The sequence below is a fragment of the Zerene cesonia genome, chromosome 1 (assembly GCF_012273895.1).
Source record: "Zerene cesonia ecotype Mississippi chromosome 1, Zerene_cesonia_1.1, whole genome shotgun sequence".
Taxonomy (NCBI): Eukaryota; Metazoa; Arthropoda; class Insecta; order Lepidoptera; family Pieridae; genus Zerene; species Zerene cesonia.
In genome coordinates, this window is record NC_052102.1 from 10588462 (window position 1) to 10609674 (window position 21213).

Genomic DNA, 21213 nt, shown 5'->3' on the forward strand with positions numbered 1-21213 from the left:
GAAGGTGATAATAGAACACGTGACGAGAGGGTGGAGAATAGGCGTCATCATGATAGGGATGATGATGATGATAGAAGACGTAATGAGAAAATAGACAACAGGCGACGTATTGACAAAGAGGAAGAAAATAATAGACGTGAAGAAACAGTACACGACAGACGACGCAATGACAGAGATGATGATAATAGACGACGCATTGAGAGGATAGAAGACAGGCGACGTAATGTCAGAGATGATGATCATGATGATAAAAAACGTCATGAGATTGAGGAAGACCGGCGCAAAAATGACAGCGAAAGTGAAGAGGATAATGCCAGGAGACAAAACGTGGTTGAAGCTGAGCATATGCGCCAAAATCATAAGAAGAGTAAAAATAGAAGACAAGATACAAAAGAAAACGATTCAACAGATGAAAAGGACGACGGTGAAAAACATCGGAACGATAAAGACAAAGATAATCGAATAAAAGATAGGGACGATACCAAAAAATTTGATGAATTTGATATAAAAAGAAAGGGTAACTTAAAAAGTGAAGTAAGAAGCGTCAAGCCTAATACAAATAAAAAGTTAAATGAATTTGATATTATAAGTAAAACAGATATAGATAGAAGAGGCAGATTTGAAGAAAGAAAAGATACCTTAAACATGGATAATAAACAAAGTAAAAAAAGTGATAAAAGAAAAAAGAAACATCAGGATAGTAGTAGTGAAGACGAAGATAGTAGTAGCAGTAGCAGCAGTAGCAGCAGCAGCAGTAGTAGTAGCAGTGGCAATAGTAGCAGTAGTAGTGACGACAGCGAAAGCGAGGTTTCTCAAAATGATTCAAAGAATCGTAAATATATAAAAAGCCGTGAAAAAGATGATACCGATGATTCTGAAGAAGAACAAAGTAAAAAAAGAGGGAAGAAAGTCAAAAACCAAAAAGAAAATGGTCATAATCTTAAAACTAAAGGAAAAAAAGAAAAAAATCATAGTCGCGATGAATCTCCAGACCAAGGTTTAATTAAAAAAGCCCGATATAAAAAAGATGATGACAGAAGGGAAATTAGAAAAAATAGCAAAACTGTTGAAGAAAATAAAAATAACAGTGATGGCAAACATAGAACCGATAGTGAACCACGGGAACTGGGCAGATACTGGGAATCTTATGATAAGAAAGAAAAAGAAATGGGCAAAGAAAGAAGTTCAAATCGATACGAAAGTAATAGAATTAAAACAAATAGATAGTAAGCGTGTTAAATGTGCTCATACCGAACATTATTAGGTCTTTAAATTATAATGAAATTTTGTAGTTAAGGTAAGTTCTGAATAAATCTTTTATATAAGGAAATAAGCTATTTTATTTAACTAGCTGACCCGGCAAACGCTGATCTGTCTTATTCTTCTCATCTAGGGGTTATAAAAAATAGATGTTGGCTGATTCTCAGACCTACCCGATATGCACACAAAATTTCATTTAAATCAGTCCACCCGTTTCGGAGGAGTAATGTAACTAACATTGTCACACGAGAATTTTATATATAAGACAATATTCCTTCAAAATACAACCTCTTAAAATCAAAACCTACCGAAAAGTGAAACAAATTCGTCATTTGTCAATTTTGATGGGTTCTAAAAAAAATATTTACAAGTGTTCTTGTTAGATACCTAGTGATTGTAATTTCTAATACAATGGAGACTGTATTGCATTCACGATCAAGCAAATTGGATATGGAAAGTGAATCTGATAAAATACAAGCAGCATCAGCACCTATTTTGCCCGCGGTAGCTTCAGGAGAAGCTAAGTTAACTATCCAAATATCTGCTCCTTCATATTTGCATTCCTTGAAGGAAAATGAAGCTCCACCTTTTAGAAAACCAGAGCATGAGGCCAGACCCAAATTACTGATTGGGACAATTGTCTCTGAAAGTGATATTATTGAGATTATTGCTCGTGCGAACAGCGATTGTTTGAAAAATTCATTAGGTACCTATATAATAAATAAGATATGAGCTGTTTATACAATTCACATATTTATCAATACTTAGTTTTAGATTTAAATGTTATCTTTGCTTTTTCAAGGGGAATTCGTAGTGAAAAGAAATATTGTGCCAAATTACCAACTTTCTGAAAAGAACTTTTTAGTAAGTTTCCTAATGGAAACTATAGATTACAGTGCACAAAGGGACTTTACTGCTGAAAAACTAGCTTGTCTCATGACACTTTACATTTCTACTCACTTGTATTTCAAGTGGTATTACTGGACACCACCTGTCGCAGTTTGGAAATATTTTAAGGAAATAATGATAAGGCACACTATAGAGGTAAAATAATATTCAAAGATTATGTGTATTTATTTATTTAAATTAATACACACAACAGATCAAGATCACATTGATATTAGAGATTACATACTTATTTTTGTGTTCAGATCTCAATCCAATAAAAAATGTGTACAATTATTGTTTACATTACGGTTAAATTTATAATCTTAATAATCTGCATATCTACATCAAAAACTATAAAAAAAATACATATAAATATATCTATATATACATTTGCTTGTTTATAAGCATTAAATTCTTATTTAAATATCTTTTCATGTCTAACTATACTATACTTAAGCAACCATGACATCATTTTACAATTTTATAAATATGTTTTTTAAATATAAGTACTTAATCGATGATCAAATATGTCGAGATGGGAAAATTTAACGATAAATCAATATTCAGGCAACAGAAACGATTAAAAAGGTTATACAATGAAGAGTTATTTCTGGTGAAAGCTAAACAAAATGTTTTGTTAGTTCAAAATCGAGATGAGGTATTAAAATTAATGAGAACCTACAGAAGTGACGGAGATTCAATAGAAGAGTGAATAAATTGTATTAGTATAACTGATAGAGTTGAATAAGTATAACTGATAATTACCATGACTCAATATTTTTATTTTTATTTTAATAAAGATAACTTTATTGTAAATATAAATGAAAATATATTGCAGTAAAAAAAATTGCATGGTAGTCCATGTCTGTCAAAAATCACCACAACTAGACTATAAGGATCTTTTCACATATTTTTTTAATTTTTATGCAGGATTCCCCAGATGGCCAAGAAGTATTTGACCCAGAGGAATGTTATGACATTGTAACCCATTTTCATACAGTTTATTTGAGCAACCTGCCACTTATCCACCTGCTTACTTTTGGAGGATTCCGTCTTAAACTTTTATGGCCATTTAAACCAAAATAGTGTGCAAAATAGAATCCCAATGTTTATTTTATGGGTTTAAATTGAAAGAATTATCATTGATTTGTTAACATTTATTTATGCTGATTTATGTTGAAACAATATATTTTGTTTTAAAAGATTAAGCTGTTTTTATTACAATTGCAAACTACATAAAATGTTTAATGTTATTATACAATGAAATTATAAAGCCTACTTCTCTTTTTTTAATTATTTACTTAATATAAAAAATTATATATAATTATATATCACATTTCTTAAAACAAACAAAACAGAAATAGAAAACACATTAAAAAAACAATAAATTATAGAATCAACAAAATCAACACATATTCAGAGTATATGTTAGAAAATGATTTAATCCTTGTGATCCTAATCAAAATAAACTTACAAGTGTATAACGTTTGAATTGCATCTGTCCATTTAAAGTGGATCAAGCTCAAGTGTAAAAGAGGTGGTAAGTTGGTAGCATACAAATATGATACAGGTGAAGCAATTAAAAGCGTGTTCAAATAGATTAGTTTTGTTCGTTATTTGCTGGTTCAGGGAAGTTTTCCTGCCATCGCAAGCTTTGCTCCTTGAGTGTCAGGTGAGAATCAGCGCTATCAGCTTCGGGGTCTGGGAGCTCTTCCAACGGCACTTGGATATCTTCGTGTGGTAAAACCTCGGCCCGCCATTCCTCATCCACAATATCAATCAAACGTCCGTTTCGGCGCACTTTGCTATCCATATTTACAAATCAAAAGAAAATAGGAATTCCTGTGAACTGTAGGTTCAGAACTCGTGTCGGTGATCCTGTGTTGTATCAGAGAGAAACCAAATAAATTATACGTGATATAATTCGAAATTAATCTTACTTCTATAATGTTATATTTCTCATTTATTATTTTCCATAAAATACAAATTGACGTCAATAAACAAATAAACGTCAATCCGCATTCCGTAACGGCAATCCATAGTCAATCCAACTTCCAACTTCCAAGTCGAACCACAGGTTATAAATGATTTTAGTTTAAAAAAATTGCTTAAACTTAGTTCAATTCAGTGTACTATTTATGGGAAAAATAAAAATTTAAAAAAATATATATATTATATTATCAGTGCTAAAAAGATAATTAAATAAAAAAAAATTATGGATGTCTTTCAATGTAATTTTTAACGCTATTCTCGATTTTTCTGAAGAGAATATAATAATATGTAGCTTTTTTATGTTATAATGTAAAGAGGAATATTTTATAATAATTTTTATTGTAAAATGACAAATTAGGAAAAAATATATTTTAAATGGATTTTTAAAATCATTTCATGTTTCAGAGAGAGTAGATTACACTTTCTTTACCATAAACAATATTTTACATTTTTCTAATTGTCTTCTTGCTCGCTCTCTCGCTTCCATGTTTGTTCGTGGTCATTTTGCATTTCTGTGCTAGATTTTCTAGTTTAGCGTTTCAATTAATGATTAAATTCCTATAAGAGTGTAATTAATGAAATTATCGGAACTTCGGCGACCTTGTGAGGATTTGTCGCCCAACAAAAAGTGTATTACGGCGATTTAATAACAGGGAGGGTACGTCTTTCATATCCTTATAATCTAGTAAATGCGTCATTTTGTCGAATAAATGTTTAATAGAAACTAGTTCTTGTAGACAAGATATCGTGTAAGCACTTACAATCCTTATCCCGAATAAGTAGTGGTTTAAATAAGTTCAACGAGTGATTTTGTGAACTCCAGCTGACTAGGGGGCGATTCACTGACGATTCGATCAGTCGAGGAAATGAATTGATACGGTCTGAATCGGTTAGTCATCACCAGCAGACGCATTTTCGACAAAACGATACGATTAATCTTGAAAAAATTGAGTCGTGTCCCCATAACCACAATAAATAATTACTGATAGTGTCATTGTAGAGTGTTCTTTGTGATCGCAATGATACGTGCGCAAAGATAAGCGGGCCTGTTTACCGTTTTCGCTATTTTCTTATTACATCTGTTTTGTAGCGGCAGTTGAAATGTGTTCTCGTTGTATTTTCATTCGTCATTAAGGATTCAAGGATATAGTGACTGTCAATGGTGTCAAATTGTGTTTTTGTGTCGTTGCTGGCTGGTAAGTAAAAAATAAGTAATTAATCGAGGTATTAATTAATATTCGAACGATAATTTGATCTCGCTAGTTGTCTGGCTGATATGATTTCTAGCAACCTTGAATTTTAAAAAGTTGCTTGAAAAATTTGTTTGAAAAGTTTTCATTATCTCTGCAATTCTTATTGCTGCGCTGTACAATGCTGTGATGACTCATATAAACAAAATTTTAATCTACGTTTTTTATCTGTTGTAATTCTGTCATAAGGCAATACTAACTTTTACACTGATATAAATTTTCAATCTAGCTTGCTATTAATGTGTTAGTGTATATTTTTATTAATTTGCAATAACATTTCGATATTTGCCTTTGTTGAACAAAAAGAACAATACAAGATAGTGTTATTATAATTGTAAATAAAGGCATGTTAATTATTCTGATATTGATTCACTGCGCTCCACATGAATGCAGATGATAGTGAAATGAAAGTTGTGTTCAATAAGATGAATGTAAACTATAGCATTTCACAGATATATTATTAACAGTTTTTTTTTACAACGTTATTAGAAATCAAAGCATTTGTACCATTTTATGTTTGTAGCAAAATGAGTTTTGAAATATAATTATTATCACCTTGCATAGGCAAGCTAAAGCTTAGAATTTTCTAATTGGTTTATGTATGAACAGCGCATGTTTCTATGAAGCTAAAAATAAAAATGTTACAATAGAGAACTGCAAATACTAATGTTTCTTTTTATTATTCTAGATTTCATTCTCATATGACAATTTGCCTTTATTTGTAAATTAGTCTTCTGTTCAACTATTGACTGTTGGCCAGGTGGCGAAGACCTCCTCTATTCTAGCATTTCTGTGACCCGTGTTATTCCCGCTAATCTAATGTTGTTGAAATACTGACATACATATCAAATGGCCAATAAATATAATATGCTTTTTGAATATTTTATTGTGTATAACTGGGTTTAACTCAATGGTTCTCAATCTTATTTTGTATAAAGCCAACTCATTAATAAATTACTTCTCAGCTACATCCTCCCCTACACCAAAGAAGGAAAATATTAAAAATTATATTAACTAACAAAATTACTATCAACACAAAAACAATTTTATGACATCTTTTATTTAAAAAAAAAAAGTTGATTATTACAGGGACTGCTTTCTTATTTATATGTTATGTTATAGGTACATAATTGTTATTTTAATGTATTGGTGGTTAATGTTGATAAAAAAAGTATTATTAACTAACTAACAAGAGTTATTTTTGATCAAAATTTCTAAGAAGTGTCCAAAAGATTCCATTCCATAGATGGAATTGTAAACTAATTCACAGCTTTCCAAATTTTGTAATGATGTTTCCAATAAATTCAATTAAAAGTATTAATTACATTTAAGTGTACCTTTTATTAATTTGATATTGTAAAATGAATCTATTGTTACAATGAGATAGTTGATAATAAATTTTGGATGTTAAGAATTTTCGTATTGTACAAACATATAATTGTGTTTGCATGAGTTATCATAATATGATTTATACTTGATAGATTAATCATGCTTTATTATTGAATGCCTTTGTTGTCTCTCCTAGCGTTATAGTATGTATGATATTCGTTAACCAACATTCCCAGGAACAAAGGAGGTCAATGATTGGATCTCTTTGGTTTTCTTTTGTTTCAATAGTGTCAATCTGTTTTCAAAGATCAAAGATTTTGTGTTTGATAGGAAATGGTTGTCTATTTGTCCCATTGAAGAATCTGGAGTACCTCTCCAGAAATGTTGGTGATGGAAGAAAGGATTTATTCCAGTGGTGCACACAATGTATAGAATAGTTTCCTTTAAGACCTTTATTTTAACTTTTGAGCCATCTGATCTATTACTAAAATATAATTCTAGCGGAATATAATCACAGGCATTCATGACATGAGTTCCTAGAGTTAAGTTCATCAATGTTTTACTAAAAATTAGTACATAAACATGTAACAAAATATGATTTTATAGAATTCCTGGAGAAATTGTGTTACGATCGCCGTGCCATGCATCTTTCGATGCCACACTGCCAACTTGTAAGTCGTCGTCAACTCTCGCCGGCCGTAAGCGGCTAATCCAATAAAATTTATTAAGAACGGCTACCCACGGCCGTTACGTACGGCCGGTGCCTTACGTCACTGCTGAGAAATATCCTCGTGATTGTGAAACCATCTCAATACGAGCCTTCACCTTGGTGACGGAATCCACACGACCTTGACGCTTTTTACTCGGATTCGTAGCGTAAATAGTGTCTTTTTTCTCTTAGGTTTTGTGATCGTTGATGCCATAGATACCAGTAAAAGTTTAATGTCGAATTAGAAGATGCTGCTTTGGCTTCGCGAATCTTTTATTCAGTGATATAGGATTTTAATACAGCTGGTTCAGCGAAGAATTATGCCTTACAAATCCCCTCGTAGGTGGTCTCTTAATCTACACGTCAGCGAGTGACAGTACAGTGCTTAATTTCTTCTACAAATTTATATTATAATTAAGCGAATCCATTCAAGGCTCACATAACTTAACGTTATAGAAATAGTCGATATCGGTTTTATCGTATTAGTGGACAATCTAGTTTTAAGTAAAGTTTTTAAAGAAGGCGAACCCGCATTGATGCTTTTAAATGGCCTATTTATTACAAGATTGAAGTGTTAATCTGTTACAATACACCTACATCTCGGCTTCCGTTACTAATCAGTTTTATGTATTTACCCACGTTTTTTATTCGTTGTCTTGTTAAAAGCAATCCCTTTTATTTATTGTTAGTATTTATTTGTTTGAATGACAGTTTTTATTTCGCAATAACACATGTTAGTCTTATGGTTTAAATACAACATTAACATAACCTGATTGGATTTGTTACCTCGGCACCTTGAATTTCGCGAATTATTATCGCTCCTTACCATAATTGTGCATTAGCTTAGTAGGCAATATTTTTCGCCGCAAGTCAAATGTCACCAGCACGAGGAAATGGAATAAGGAATGGCATTGTCCTCTGCCGCAGGCGATGGCAACAAACAGGAGCGGTGCGCAGCGGCCGAACGGCGCGCCGCAGACGAAGGTGTGTCAGTTCAAGCTGGTGCTGCTCGGCGAGTCGGCCGTGGGCAAGTCGTCGCTGGTGCTGCGCTTCGTGAAGGGCCAGTTCCACGAGTACCAGGAGAGCACGATCGGCGCGGCGTTCCTCACGCAGACGCTCTGCCTGGACGACACCACCGTCAAGTTCGAGATATGGGACACGGCGGGGCAGGAGAGGTGAGTTACGACTTCCCTCTGTTGTTGATATTTATTACATGAAATGTTTAAGTAGACGCGAGATTGTAAAAGTTGAGAGTTATGAGTTATATTGGTGGATGATTAAATTTTTCGAAATGAATGGATGTGTAGCGTATATGTACTGATGCTTAATCATTTTGATTGCAAAAAAAAACATAGTAATTTAAAATTATCAACACAATAATTTGTATTTACTAGAAGAAGGTTATGTAGGTATTTATACAAGTGTTTCGTTAATTAGACTGTTGTAAAAAGTGTTAAATTTATATAATCTGAATAGAAATATAAGCAATTAATAAACAGGTTTTATGTTATGTAAAACAATTCAAAAAGTATTTAAAATGTTCGGACATTCTTGAAAAAATTCCATGTTTTCGTTTGGTCTATTTAGATTTCTTGAAAAAAATATTGTTTTGCAACGGTGAATGTTTATTCAAGTTGTTGATATGTTTTAAATACGTGTGAATTTTGTCAAAGATCGAAACGCCAAAGTATTTTGATGATGTTTAAATAATGATAATAATAATTCCAGTTTGGGTCGGGTCCTAACCACTATATTCATATATTAAAAGTAAAAAGACTTCTGATTGAATGTTATTCCAAGTCTTTTAAATATATAATATAATAGGTACATAATTTAGCATATTATAAGTCGATGGTTTTTATTTTTTTATTTAAGGGTAATAAAAAGAACTATTCATCGGTCACTATAATAATATGAAAACAAACAATAGTAATTGATTTTATTATGTGACTTGTGACTCGATAAGGTGTTCTCGAGAGAAGGCGGGCGGTTTTGTTAGTTATAAATTGCGGGTGAATGAAATTTGCACAGCGTGAAGATATGTAATACAATGTTGTGGAACCGTTTGTTTATTATAATGTTATTTCCACATGTAAACAAGTTTTCTCGAGACGGTAATAATCGGCGCCATTATATTTTATGTTTTTTTTCTTTCGTTTTAATCTTAACACATTGAACCTTCACGGATCGATGCCCTTTATACAAAAGATTTTGGTCTTATCGTAAAGATAAATGTATTTATTGTATATAAAATATGCCTTGATTACTGCAATTATTTATTGCAAGGCTCTGGTGGAAAACTGAAGATCACAAGCGTATGAGTAAATAAAGCACTTTAAAAAACCGAACATCACACTACGTGAAATGAATGTATATAGATAGAGCCGATTAGACGTGACGAAACGTGCAAACCTTTGCATATTTTCAAGTGAATAAATAAATGTTATTCAATTTAAATAACTCGGAAAATAAAAGTAGAAAATTTTCTCCCTGTGGAATAACGATCGATTTAATCAGTGTGTATGTATTATGTATGTATGTATGTATGTATGTATGGTGGTATGCTAATCATAATGTGAGAACGTAATTATCTAGACGTAATTGTGTGCACGGGTGTCATCAGTATTGTACCTTTAGCTTGAGTAATTTATTGTTACAAAAGAGAATACGGAATATAATAACACGGATGTTAACTGATATTATTCCATCTGAAATATACTTGAGTATACTTCGAAAGAACCCATTACGAGTGTGATTTGTTTTGTTTTCGTTTTGTATTTACAAATATAAAAAAAAAATTGGATTTAATCGCTATTAAAGACATTAGCAAAATTGCGATTTGTTATTTTGTATTTTTGAATATAATAGACTAAAAAGCTAACTTGTATTCCGCAGGTATCACAGTCTAGCGCCAATGTACTACCGGGGTGCTCAGGCGGCCATTGTAGTGTACGACATAACTAATCAGGTAAATATCTAATCATTTCTTTTATTTATACCCTCTTTTCGAAGACGATTTACGTTGTTATGTGTGTATGTATGTGACATTGTTGATTCTAAAGTGATGGACCTAATGAATGTTCTTTTTAAACTAGCTACGTATCCAAAAAAGGGTTTCAATTTGCCAATACTTTTCTGTATTTTGTTACTTCATAGATTTTCAACCGATTCGCGTGTTTTTTTTGTTTGATAGGAAATTATTGTTATTTGGTCCCATTTTAGAATTTCGATTGGTTACCTTTCCAGGAACTTTGGTAAAACTCTTTCCTATTATTCTCTGGCTTATTTCTCGAGTGGGTTTTTAGTTTCTATTTATGTTTTGAAGAAGTATAGGTATTTGACAGTCATTTCAATATTCAGATCTCATAGGAACTAGAGGAATTCTGACTAACAATTCACCATTTTGCGTTTTAAGACCACAAGATGGTCTTCTAACACGTTTTGAAATTGTCGCGAGTTAATTTTTATTTGTTAACCTACGTCATGGTCGAACGAGAAGAATCGAAAACGATAAGAACTGAGGAATGTCATCGCGATCGAAACAGGAATCGAACTTGCTTCGGCTAGATCTAATCTTTATAATTGATGAGGTGTAACGGGGAAATTAACCTGTTTATTAATTACGTTCGGAAACTGGACGATCGAGAGAGTTAATCGGACAAAGTGGTACTTTATGATAAAGACCAAGAGACTTAATACCTTTCAGTGAGCCCTTCGTCTCTTATTGGAGTTACAAGGCTGGTATGAAAAGAAATAATTTTAAACCGAATACTTATATCCATAGTTAAAGTTCATTAAAAATAATATTTACCCAAATAAATATGAAATATTGAGGAGGATTGTACTTGCAACATTAGATTTTATATTTGACTACTGGTCTACCCCCATTTCGCCTGTGGTACAAATGTAGTCTATAGCACTGCGGGATCACGTACAAACTCGACGTTGAGAGAATAGTAGAAATTTGTGATAGGTTGATTAGTTCCTGACATTAGCGCGTTCCAATAAACATACTCTTCAGCTTGTGTATTAATAGACTGGTATAGATAAATGTAGTGATAACAAATCGGGGATTACCCTAAATATTATACAAATTTTCTTCGATAATTCGAATAATCCACTAGAAGAAAATGAAGACTTCGGCATCCGTAGAAGTTCACTTTATACTGCGGATTGTATTATTGTTCATAATGATTGAAGATTCGGACGTAGTGTAGTCAGCCACTACATAGTATAAAACAAACTAGCTTTCCGCCGTCTGTATGTCTTTAAAATTACGCAACAGATTTAAATGGATTTTTTTTAATAGATTGTGATTCAAGAGGAAGGTTTATGTGTATAATAATATTCATTAAACTACTTCGAATTCAATGCGTGCGGAGCCGCGGGCAATAGTTAGTAGATAGTAAATAGGAGGTTTAATTTATGCCCTTTTTCAGGTTTCACTATATCTGTACTGATTTTAATGCAAATTAGTTCAGTGGTTATGGCGTGAAGAAGAGACGGACAGACTGATAGAGCTACTTTCACATTTATGATATGAGTAGGGATTTAAGTATAATATATGGTCCAAACTGCTATCGATTCTTTTCACATATGTAAAGCTAGTTGTTCGCCCTGGCTTCGCCCGTTGTACACATATAGCGAAATTGCAGCTTTCTAAGGGTGGAAGCATTTTTGAAATCGGTCCAGTGGTTTTTGCGTGAAAACGTCACAAACATACAAAAATAAAAAAGTTTCCCCGAGATAATATTAGTGAAGATAAATCGTTTTCCTTACTTTGATGGTTAGAAATATAAATAATTGTCTCTTCTCTCTCTCTCTTCAGCTTTCCTCCGTCCACTGTTGGACATAGGCCTCTCATATATATCTCATCAATAAATGTACTTTTGGCAAAACAATGCGGATTATAACACAATTAATTGAATTATTTCTGTTGATATTTCTTTCGTTATAACAATGATCGTTTTCGCATATATTACGTAATTATTATACTAGTTCCGAGTCCCTGCCGACATTTTATCGATGTGAAACACGAAAGGCTGAATTTGTATTATTGTTGTAGCATTACTGGGCTTACTAACTACCCATGTAATTTCAGGTTTAATAATTTAATTGGTATATGGTTAATTTATAATTGAAATGTCGTAGGGCCCAAGGCTCTAACATGTAAGTTAGTCTTTTTTTTTATCTGTATGGGTATTATGATGGGCCAGTAACAGTGAAAGAAGCAATCAATTATAGCTCTCGATCTATCCATTTATAACAAAAATTATCAATTTGTTTTAACAGACTGATAATTTTTGTGGACACAAGGGTGATTACCCCTCCCTGATCACATAAATTTCTCTGCCCCATTAATTTTGCGGTACTTTTCAATGAAAAATTTTTGTCAACCGACTTTGAAAAAAGGAGGAGTTCTTAATTCGACTGCATTCCTGCCTCATATAGTTCGAGCCAACTTTCAACGACAAATTTTTGACAACCGACGTCAAGAAAGAAGGTTTCCCAAGATTTTTTTGAGTTGATTACATCACATCTTTTGACTGGGTGAACTGATTTAGGTCCTTTTAAATTGGATACTTGCTCGCTCTCTTGCTACCCATGTGGTCCCATTAAGATATGGTCGAGTTCTGACAATATGTTAACGATCAAGTTTTTTTGTTGTGGTTGTTTTATTGGTTGGCCACATAGAGCTGCATCTTGAGGCCACTCGTTTTGATCTCGCTGCAATCTGAATGGCACGCTGCAGCGCTGCAACACAAAGCAAGGTTACGCGACGGCGCTAAGTGATAAGCAAGCCAAATGATTTGCTAACACTGGTGTTAGGTGTATAATGTGCGATGGTTTTAACGTTTAGCTCTTTCTTTGTTGGCGTTATGAGGCTTTCTCTGTTGGTTTCACTATACGAGTAGCGTACTTGAACTAGGATTTGATACCATACCTGGGGGGTCTTAAGAAATACATTACTGTAAATAATTTGTAGATTATCTTTAATAAGTAATTTATGTTCATTGAACGCAATAGCTAAAAATAGCGCGTAATAGAATAAATTAAAATTCACATAAAATCAAACAAGACACAGAACAAAAGGTATGCCAATTTATCAATGATGAGTGGCGGAAAATTAGCGATCGGTTGTATGTTAAAACCTGTATTGTTTTATTTTAATTCATTTTTTAAACAACCTTTCATTCCGCTGTTGTGCGAATTGTTTTGTTATTGTACATTCCCGATTTGGCAAGTTTAAATTATGTATTTTAAACCGACTTCAAAAAAGGTAAGGTTCTCAATAGGACTGTATTTTTGTGTTTGTTACTTTTTTGCTAGGTAAAGCAATTTAGATGATTATTTTTTATGTGAAAGCTGGTGCCTCCGTGGTCCTGTTTGGTCTAGTTCTGACAATTTGTAGACGGTTGAGTTGTTTCATTTTAATTAATTATCACGATTTAAAATATTCTATGTCATCATCAGGACTTCTATCCATCATCAGGCAAGTCAACCCCGATAAATGCTGGGCGAAAAAAGATCGACAAGAATTAACTGTCACGCGTCTTTACTCGGTCACGGTCGGTGACCATTGTGTTTCATATACCCGCGATTAAAGTCTTCATTAGCGGCCATATTTGAACCACCTTGATGGCTGGTGCTAATTTATTCGAAGGCATTTGAAATGTTTGTTTGCTTTTTCAGTGGTCATCCTCGCTCTTTCGGGTTTAGCGTATATTATGAGACTTGAGTCTCCATTATCCAACTCTGGATATTATTTCTGATTATAGACTTTTTAGTGATTTATTCCTCTATTAGTTTCAATGGAGTAGGAAGAATATATAATAGCTGAGCGCGGCTATTGGTAAATCCTTTTTTTTTTGTTTCTTTGTACCATTGGTCTAAGTCGAGATCATCACGATGCGTCATTTTTTACACTACATTCTCTTCAAGATTGCGCATTATCAAGATTATACAATAAAAATGGCTACCGTGAGACTCGAATCGGCGACAGCGCGTCGCGAACGGCAATTGTGAAAATGTGATACATACGATGGGGGATTTTTAATGTTGGAGTAGAACACTACAACTAAGAATTGGCCCAGTTTAACGGGTAAGTTACCACACCCCCACGAACGTCGTCGTGACATAGGAGCATACGAATGTTATTGTGTTTGCTTCGGTGAGTAGGGGAGCCGGTAGCCCGTTTTCTCGAACTTCCCAGTCCTTTCCTTTATTTCTTTCGTCAATCCGTTCTTTACAAGAGAGGTAAAGTCTGCAGACGACCCTACTCCTGCTGTCTCAAATGTTCATGGGTAGTGGTAGCGCATATCATTAGACATCAATGCCGACGATGCCATAAAGTACTTTCGTAGTGGAATTTTAGTGTATTTAAAAGACAAAAAAAAGTATTATGAAATGTGGACAATAATTGTGCGAAACTTGCAATTTGGACGTACAATATGATACATAAAGTGATTAAGATACAGAAAGAATAAACTAATTAATGCTCTCTGATAAGAAGTCACGTGTAGCGGGCGTATCATTGATAACGAATCGTATTTTAGTATCCGCGAGTATGCACTCATTATTGACATACCACGTGTATCTAAAGCTTTCTAAGTTATCATTGAAAAAGTCTCATAATGTCACGTCAATTTTATGGCGTAATGGATTTTTTGAATAATTTTGAATATTGTGTACGAAGTGACAAATAATTTACTAGGGCTTTATATTTCATAAATGCAAGACAGTGAATACAGCGCTTTCTTTTTAATGCCATAAGCGGACAACTGATCTGGTGGTTCACCTGATGGTAAGCGATCACTACCGCCCACGAACACTCAAGACTCGCCGACGAGGTCTCGAATGCGCTACCTGCTTTTAAGAGGAAAGGAATAAGGAAATAATTGACGACTGGAAAGATGGAATGGACTAGGTAGGGTAAGGAGAAACGGGCGTCCAGCTCCCCCACTTCGTACGGTACGAAGCACAGGAGCATTCTACCATTTCAGGCCGGATTTCTGTGGGCATTTGGTACCTGCCCGGTGCGAGCTGGCCCAATTCGTGCCGACGCGTGCTAGTCTCCCACATATCATATATGTATTGCTAATTGACCACTGAATGTGAATGAGTTACCCTACACTGCATAAGAAATGTTCTTCCTTCACAATGCGGCTAGATCAATCGACATTTCATTACCGGATTGCATTTTCCAGTTATTTATATTGTATTATGTAAGTCGCAGTAAAAACATGTGTTATAATCGGTGCGTGCGTGTGCCGGCAATCGCATTACACGCATAAGTCTTCGAGTTCAAGGCGATATTAGTGAAGCAAACCGAGTATCGATCATACGAGTGCTTACGTCACCGTCGAGCGGTGAGACCTGATGGTTTGCCAAGTTATAACCGTCAATGCTAAGTGTAGGTCCCTCAAGCGGAGGTATAGCCCTTACGTAGTAGATAATACCCCTCCCCCCCCAGTATTTCGATCGCTCTTACTTTTTCAGTGACATGCATGCGAATTGGTTGAAACGTTGCCTTGTATATAGTTTAATCCTTTCATATACTCAACCTAGAATAAGTTATTCAAAATAAACAGGCATTCTATGTTGTTACGAAGAAACTCGAGGTTGCATATAGTCATGAACATTTAGTCATAAAAATAACGAGTTAATAGGATTTAATCCCTATTCGCGTGAGTCACAGCATACCCGACGTCCTTCTGTGTTCGACATTCTCCAAGGATACTGATAATTGAGTCTCTTAATCAGGCGATTAGTTTAACGACTTCATCTCGACCCGAGATCTGCTCTACATCAGTGTACACTTTTATGGCTGGCGTTTAAAACCTCTCGTACTTAATTCGCTCAATTTATAAAAGTCTCTTTTCTCGTTATATTTACTGTTAAATACATATATGGATTGATATATGAAGATAAGAACGCCATCCCTGAAATTAATACCGAAGACGTCGACGTCGTAAATAGGGTCGAAAACATCATTTTACGAGATTTTAAATTTAGATTGAACTTCCTATTTATAGGAAAATGCAATTCTAAACTCAGACGCTTCGCCAGACCAGCGGCGATAACGTTATCTGTCTACATTCATTGACTGGCCAACATTCTTTGTAAGGGCAAAGCCCTATTTAGATACTGTAAACATTTGCATCGTCTGTTTCCACGATGTTTATTCAGTGATCCGAGCTACAAACGCCTTCTAGATAACAATAAAAAGGGCAAAGACGTTTAAATTATCTTTTACTTTTGTAAATCACTGTTGATAGTGATAATAATGAACAAAGAGAAAATTAAAACATTGCTTCTATAGTTTAACAATAGTGCAGCGAAAATGGCTTAAACAAATTTTTTACCTATTAATTGTCTTGAAAATATTGTTGATTTCTGTATTTATTCGGATTTGGGATGCGATTATCGAATCGAGATCTTGACAAAGATGTTTTAATAGATAGAGTTCTTTAAGGGGAAGGTTTATATGTGTGATCCATTAAACTTTTCCGAATTTGTCACCCACGAGCAAAAGCTAGTTACATATAGTATTAAAGTTTGAAAGCTTATGTGAGGCGTGGTGTGTATCGCAGGACACGTTCGGGCGCGCCAAGAACTGGGTGAAGGAGCTGCAGCGGCAGGCGTCGCCGTCGATCGTGATCGCGCTCGCGGGCAACAAGAACGACCTCGCCGCCAAGCGGATGGTCGAGTTCGACGAGGCGCAGACGTACGCGGACGAGAACGGGCTGCTCTTCATGGAGACGAGCGCCAAGACCGCCATGAACGTGAACGACATCTTCCTAGCTATCGGTGAGTTGCTCTGTGCGCACTTCAAAGAGTGCTGGTATACGTTGGAGTGTGTGTGGCATGGTAGCTCTCAAGGGACCGATTTTGATGTGCATTCTATAATTGAAAGTTCAGTATCCTCTTGGTGATATTTAGCTACGTACTGTGTTTAATGAAAATCGGTCAAGGGTGGCGGCTGCCAAGAAATGTCGGATTAAATACTTTTTTATAACTCCTCGATATGTAAAGGTCAGTATCAAATGATATGACTTGACTAGTACAAATCAAATTCCAAATGGCCGACAGTGCGAGAGTGGGATCGGGGTTTACCTTACTTTGTAGGTTGCTTTATTTTAAAGATAAAATGCGGTTGATGCATTAATAATATTGTGAACTTGCAATTTCAGCGAACAAGTTACCAAAGAGCGAGAGCGGCGGCAGCGGCGCGGCGGGCGGCGCGCGGCGCCTCGCCGACGGCGACCAGCCGCGCGCCTCCACCTGCTGCAAGTGATACCCGCACCCGCCGGTACGCCCGCCGCACTACACTACATTACACTACACTATACTGCACCACACTACACTACACTGCCCCACACTACACTACACTGCATTATTCGACACCATACCACACTACACTACACTAAACTACACTAAACTACACTAAACCACTCTACACCACTCTACGCTACAGTACCTGAAACCACACCACATGACAGAAACAAACTACACCACTAAACAATACGCACTGCACATATCACATAATGCAGAAATAAGATGAAAACGTTATTATAATACTAATAATTTTTTTTTTTTCAACATGTTACGCTTGTTAACGGTTTTTTATCTATGTATGTTCAATTTGCTTAATGAAGTCGATATTATGTCACATGCGATCAACCAGTAGATATTATCGAAAATAATATTTTGTTGATACATTTATATGTATAAACAAAAAAACCTCACAAAAGTTACTTTTCAAATTCCAGAGGCAGTGCGAGTGTGTCGGGGGCGGCGCGGTGCGCGGGGGCTGAGGTACTGACGAGATCATTTTTTGTACATTAACAAGTAGCTATTTTACCTGGATCTGCCCGAATTTAGTATCGATAGGAATATCACAAACGTTAAAAATTTATTGTCCTTCATAATTTTGTCTCTGTTTTTCACCGGATATTCATATAATCGAAACCTCGCCATATAATAAATACTATAGATCGAATTTCAGCGAAATCGGTATAGTAGTTTTTGCCTGAAAGAACAGTTATCGTTACTATAGAGTTATAGGACATACATCTTTCTTATTACGTATAGGATCTTTAAACAATAATTTATAAGATTATTAAAGTTAGAATCTATAATTACTTTTGTTTCATCATTTGCAGTACATTCGAAGATTCACTATTGGGTGACGGTGCATTTACGATACGTAACGTTAAGAAAAATATGTTATGAAACAATAAAATATTAACAAAAATTAATGTATCTTTTTCTGTTCACTTAGGTCACGGCTTCGTAAGGCTGGGTTCACACGAAACACTTTAATTATACCCAATTAATAATCATTTTGTGAAGGTTTACACTATGTTGAGTAGCGGACTGGCGGTATACGGTAACCTTTACATACAAAAAGGCATTATAAAACATCGATTGTTAAGTGTCACCTATACTCGGGGCATACTAGCACTGTGTATGACACGTGTCGAAAAAAATGGCTATCAAAAAATGTGTACAGCCCGTGCAAAAATGGATTGATTCAAAAGTAACGCGTTACTTGGCAAAGTGTAAAAGCTCGTAGAACTGTCGTTGGCAGAACGGCGAAATTTTAATAAATATTATGATCATTGTGAATGGCTTACATGTGGATAATGATTAATTGTTGGAGACAATTATTATTGCAGCAAAGGTTTTTTTATTATTAAAGCCTTGCTATAAATTTATATTTTAGCTCTACATTCAATGTATTATTAAATTAATCGGCTTTGATTATCTTATTATTGTTATTTTTCTTCCGTCGTTCTGTAACGACAGTCGTATTCCACTCATTAAAATCATGTTGCGTGTACATTTACAACTCTGTAGGATTATTGTATATTATATTTCGTTCAATTAATTAACTCGCCCGTAGAATACATGCGTTTTGCAGTGACTTTATATATCGGATAATCACAATCGAAGATTCATACAGTAGCTGTGTGATTTTGCGTTGTGTATTCTATCGGCGGTAAAAATGTATTGTTTTTTTTTTATTAATATTTTTTATCGTTTTCATTTATTTGCCGTCCCGTCGCGACGACGCGTAGAGATCATTATACAGATTTAGTTTAGATGAAACTAGATAATCAGCTCTTATTAGAACGCTAATCATTCGGTGAACGTAACATCATAATGTATTATGTATATTATATAATATAATTTTATTTGTTTATAAGGGAATTGTTTCGGTGGATTTTACAATCTGTGGAAGTTGTAGATGTATTTTTTTTTTGTAATCGCATTCCAAGGGGCGTAGTGCATGCAGTAGCATCCTGATATTAAAAACGATCGTCGGATAATTTTATGGCGCCCAATGCAAGCTGGAATTTCACATTGTCTATGGTCCGGATGTGCACGTTTAACGATTGGGCCCTTGAATTGTCTATGACCTACTCTTCTATTTTCTTCATCTTGTCTATGGCAAAGATTCTATTCCTTTCTACATATTATACTTAATTGAATTTTATATAGTATAGATAAATCGTTTGTTCAAGTGTTTCATTTGACTTACGCATCGCCAGTATATTGACGAACGTTTAGGATTTTTGCAGTAAGCAATCATCTTTGTTGAGCGTCAATTTAATTTCAATCTCGTGAATTTTAAACGTTATCTATTCCAGTCGAACTCCGATTTATAATTATATAGACAACCGCTTCTGTCGAAACTCTGGTCCTAGATATGATCCAATAATAGCATTTGAAACGCAAATTGTCCCTGATATTAAGCAAACTTAAAATAAATCAATTAATTTTTCTACTTAGGCTTACATTACAAATGTATGTTAATTGTTAATTTAAAACAAAAGTGCTTGTCGCTTTTCGATATCATTTTTTGGTGTTATGTCTTGTGTTCTACAAATATGAATAATGTATCGGCAAAATGAAATTTCGATTATATAATAATATAAATAAATATGGCTAAATTGTAAAAAAAATTAGACATCATACCATAAAATGTGCAATACTTAGCTGTAATCAGACCGCCTCCTGTTCACGTCAAGTTGCTAAGATACGATGTGTAAATTAGTTGTACGCCAATAATTATACATTTCTCGATGTAATCTGTGCAAAGGCTAAAAATATTCTATTTTATCTGTGATTTCTTAATATTAACGCAAGCTTTGGCGGGAAAGTGGAGCTAACTGTGTAAACGTAGATAAAATGAAGTCCAAGTGGTTTCTGAGAACATTGATTCATAAATGAAGTATAAATAGAATATTTTAGTTGTAACGTAAACGCTAGAGGCGCAGGACGCGGTTTCTGATATCCTTCAGATTAGAGTTATATAGTAGAAGTTAACAAAACATGGTTTGTTGTGTAATAATATGGAAAACATGCGGAGACGGACGTTGATCAAGGTCATATAGTATGTTTTTGTATTGTGTAAATATTTTGGATTTATTAAGATTATTATATTGAATAAAAAAATATTGTAAATGAATTTCCTTGTTTTATTTGATGAAAACCACCTTCGTTTTGTGAAGTTATGAGAGTTGATACAGCAACAATATACTCGAGGGTGCGGATAATATGGAACATACTGATCATTGACTCGATCATTTTGTGCTTGGTATAAACAAAAATATGTATAAATATAATTATTAATCAATTATTTATGTAAAAATCGACAATTGTATGCCACGTGGCAGATCACAGTAGAACTTTATATAATGTAATACCTTCCTTATAACCTGTAAATCACAATAAATTTGAACTTGAAATAAATTTCAAAATGGTATTGAATTGCTT

General features: G+C 34.3%; 4 protein-coding genes across 7 annotated transcripts in view; 3 read left to right on the forward strand and 1 right to left on the reverse strand.

The window, feature by feature from the left end:
- The window catches only part of LOC119838090 (pre-mRNA-splicing factor CWC22 homolog), a 6723-nt gene extending 5385 nt beyond the window's left edge, over window positions 1-1338 (forward strand). The window contains exon 6 of the mRNA XM_038363942.1: window positions 1-1338. Coding sequence (XP_038219870.1) covers window positions 1-1227 — 1227 coding nt within the window. The 3' untranslated portion in view covers window positions 1228-1338.
- Window positions 1339-1458: 120 nt separating this feature from the next.
- Window positions 1459-3423, forward strand: LOC119839490. The gene is made up of 3 exons (XM_038365826.1): window positions 1459-1966; window positions 2063-2304; window positions 3079-3423. Exons 1-3 carry the CDS (start codon window positions 1672-1674, stop codon window positions 3232-3234), a joined length of 693 nt encoding a protein of 230 aa, XP_038221754.1. The 5' UTR covers window positions 1459-1671; the 3' UTR covers window positions 3235-3423.
- A 68-nt stretch (window positions 3424-3491) lies between these two features.
- On the reverse strand, window positions 3492-4187 carry LOC119839560 (anaphase-promoting complex subunit 13). The gene has a single exon (XM_038365947.1). It carries the CDS (start codon window positions 3959-3961, stop codon window positions 3749-3751), a length of 213 nt encoding a protein of 70 aa, XP_038221875.1. The 5' UTR covers window positions 3962-4187; the 3' UTR covers window positions 3492-3748.
- A 419-nt stretch (window positions 4188-4606) lies between these two features.
- On the forward strand, window positions 4607-20905 carry LOC119832036 (ras-related protein Rab-5B). 4 transcript variants are annotated; one of them, XM_038355634.1, is made up of 7 exons: window positions 4607-4798; window positions 8356-8603; window positions 10324-10396; window positions 17022-17238; window positions 17622-17740; window positions 18201-18246; window positions 18594-20905. In XM_038355634.1, the coding sequence occupies exons 2-5, from the start codon at window positions 8359-8361 to the stop codon at window positions 17723-17725; spliced, it is 639 nt and encodes a 212-aa protein (XP_038211562.1). In that variant the 5' UTR covers window positions 4607-4798; window positions 8356-8358; the 3' UTR covers window positions 17726-17740; window positions 18201-18246; window positions 18594-20905. The 4 variants fall into 4 exon arrangements, with proteins under 4 accessions (XP_038211562.1, XP_038211554.1, XP_038211580.1 ...); XM_038355626.1 differs by having other exon boundaries at window positions 18713-20905; XM_038355652.1 differs by having other exon boundaries at window positions 4607-4794; window positions 18713-20905.
- The last annotated feature ends 308 nt before the right edge of the window (window positions 20906-21213 follow it).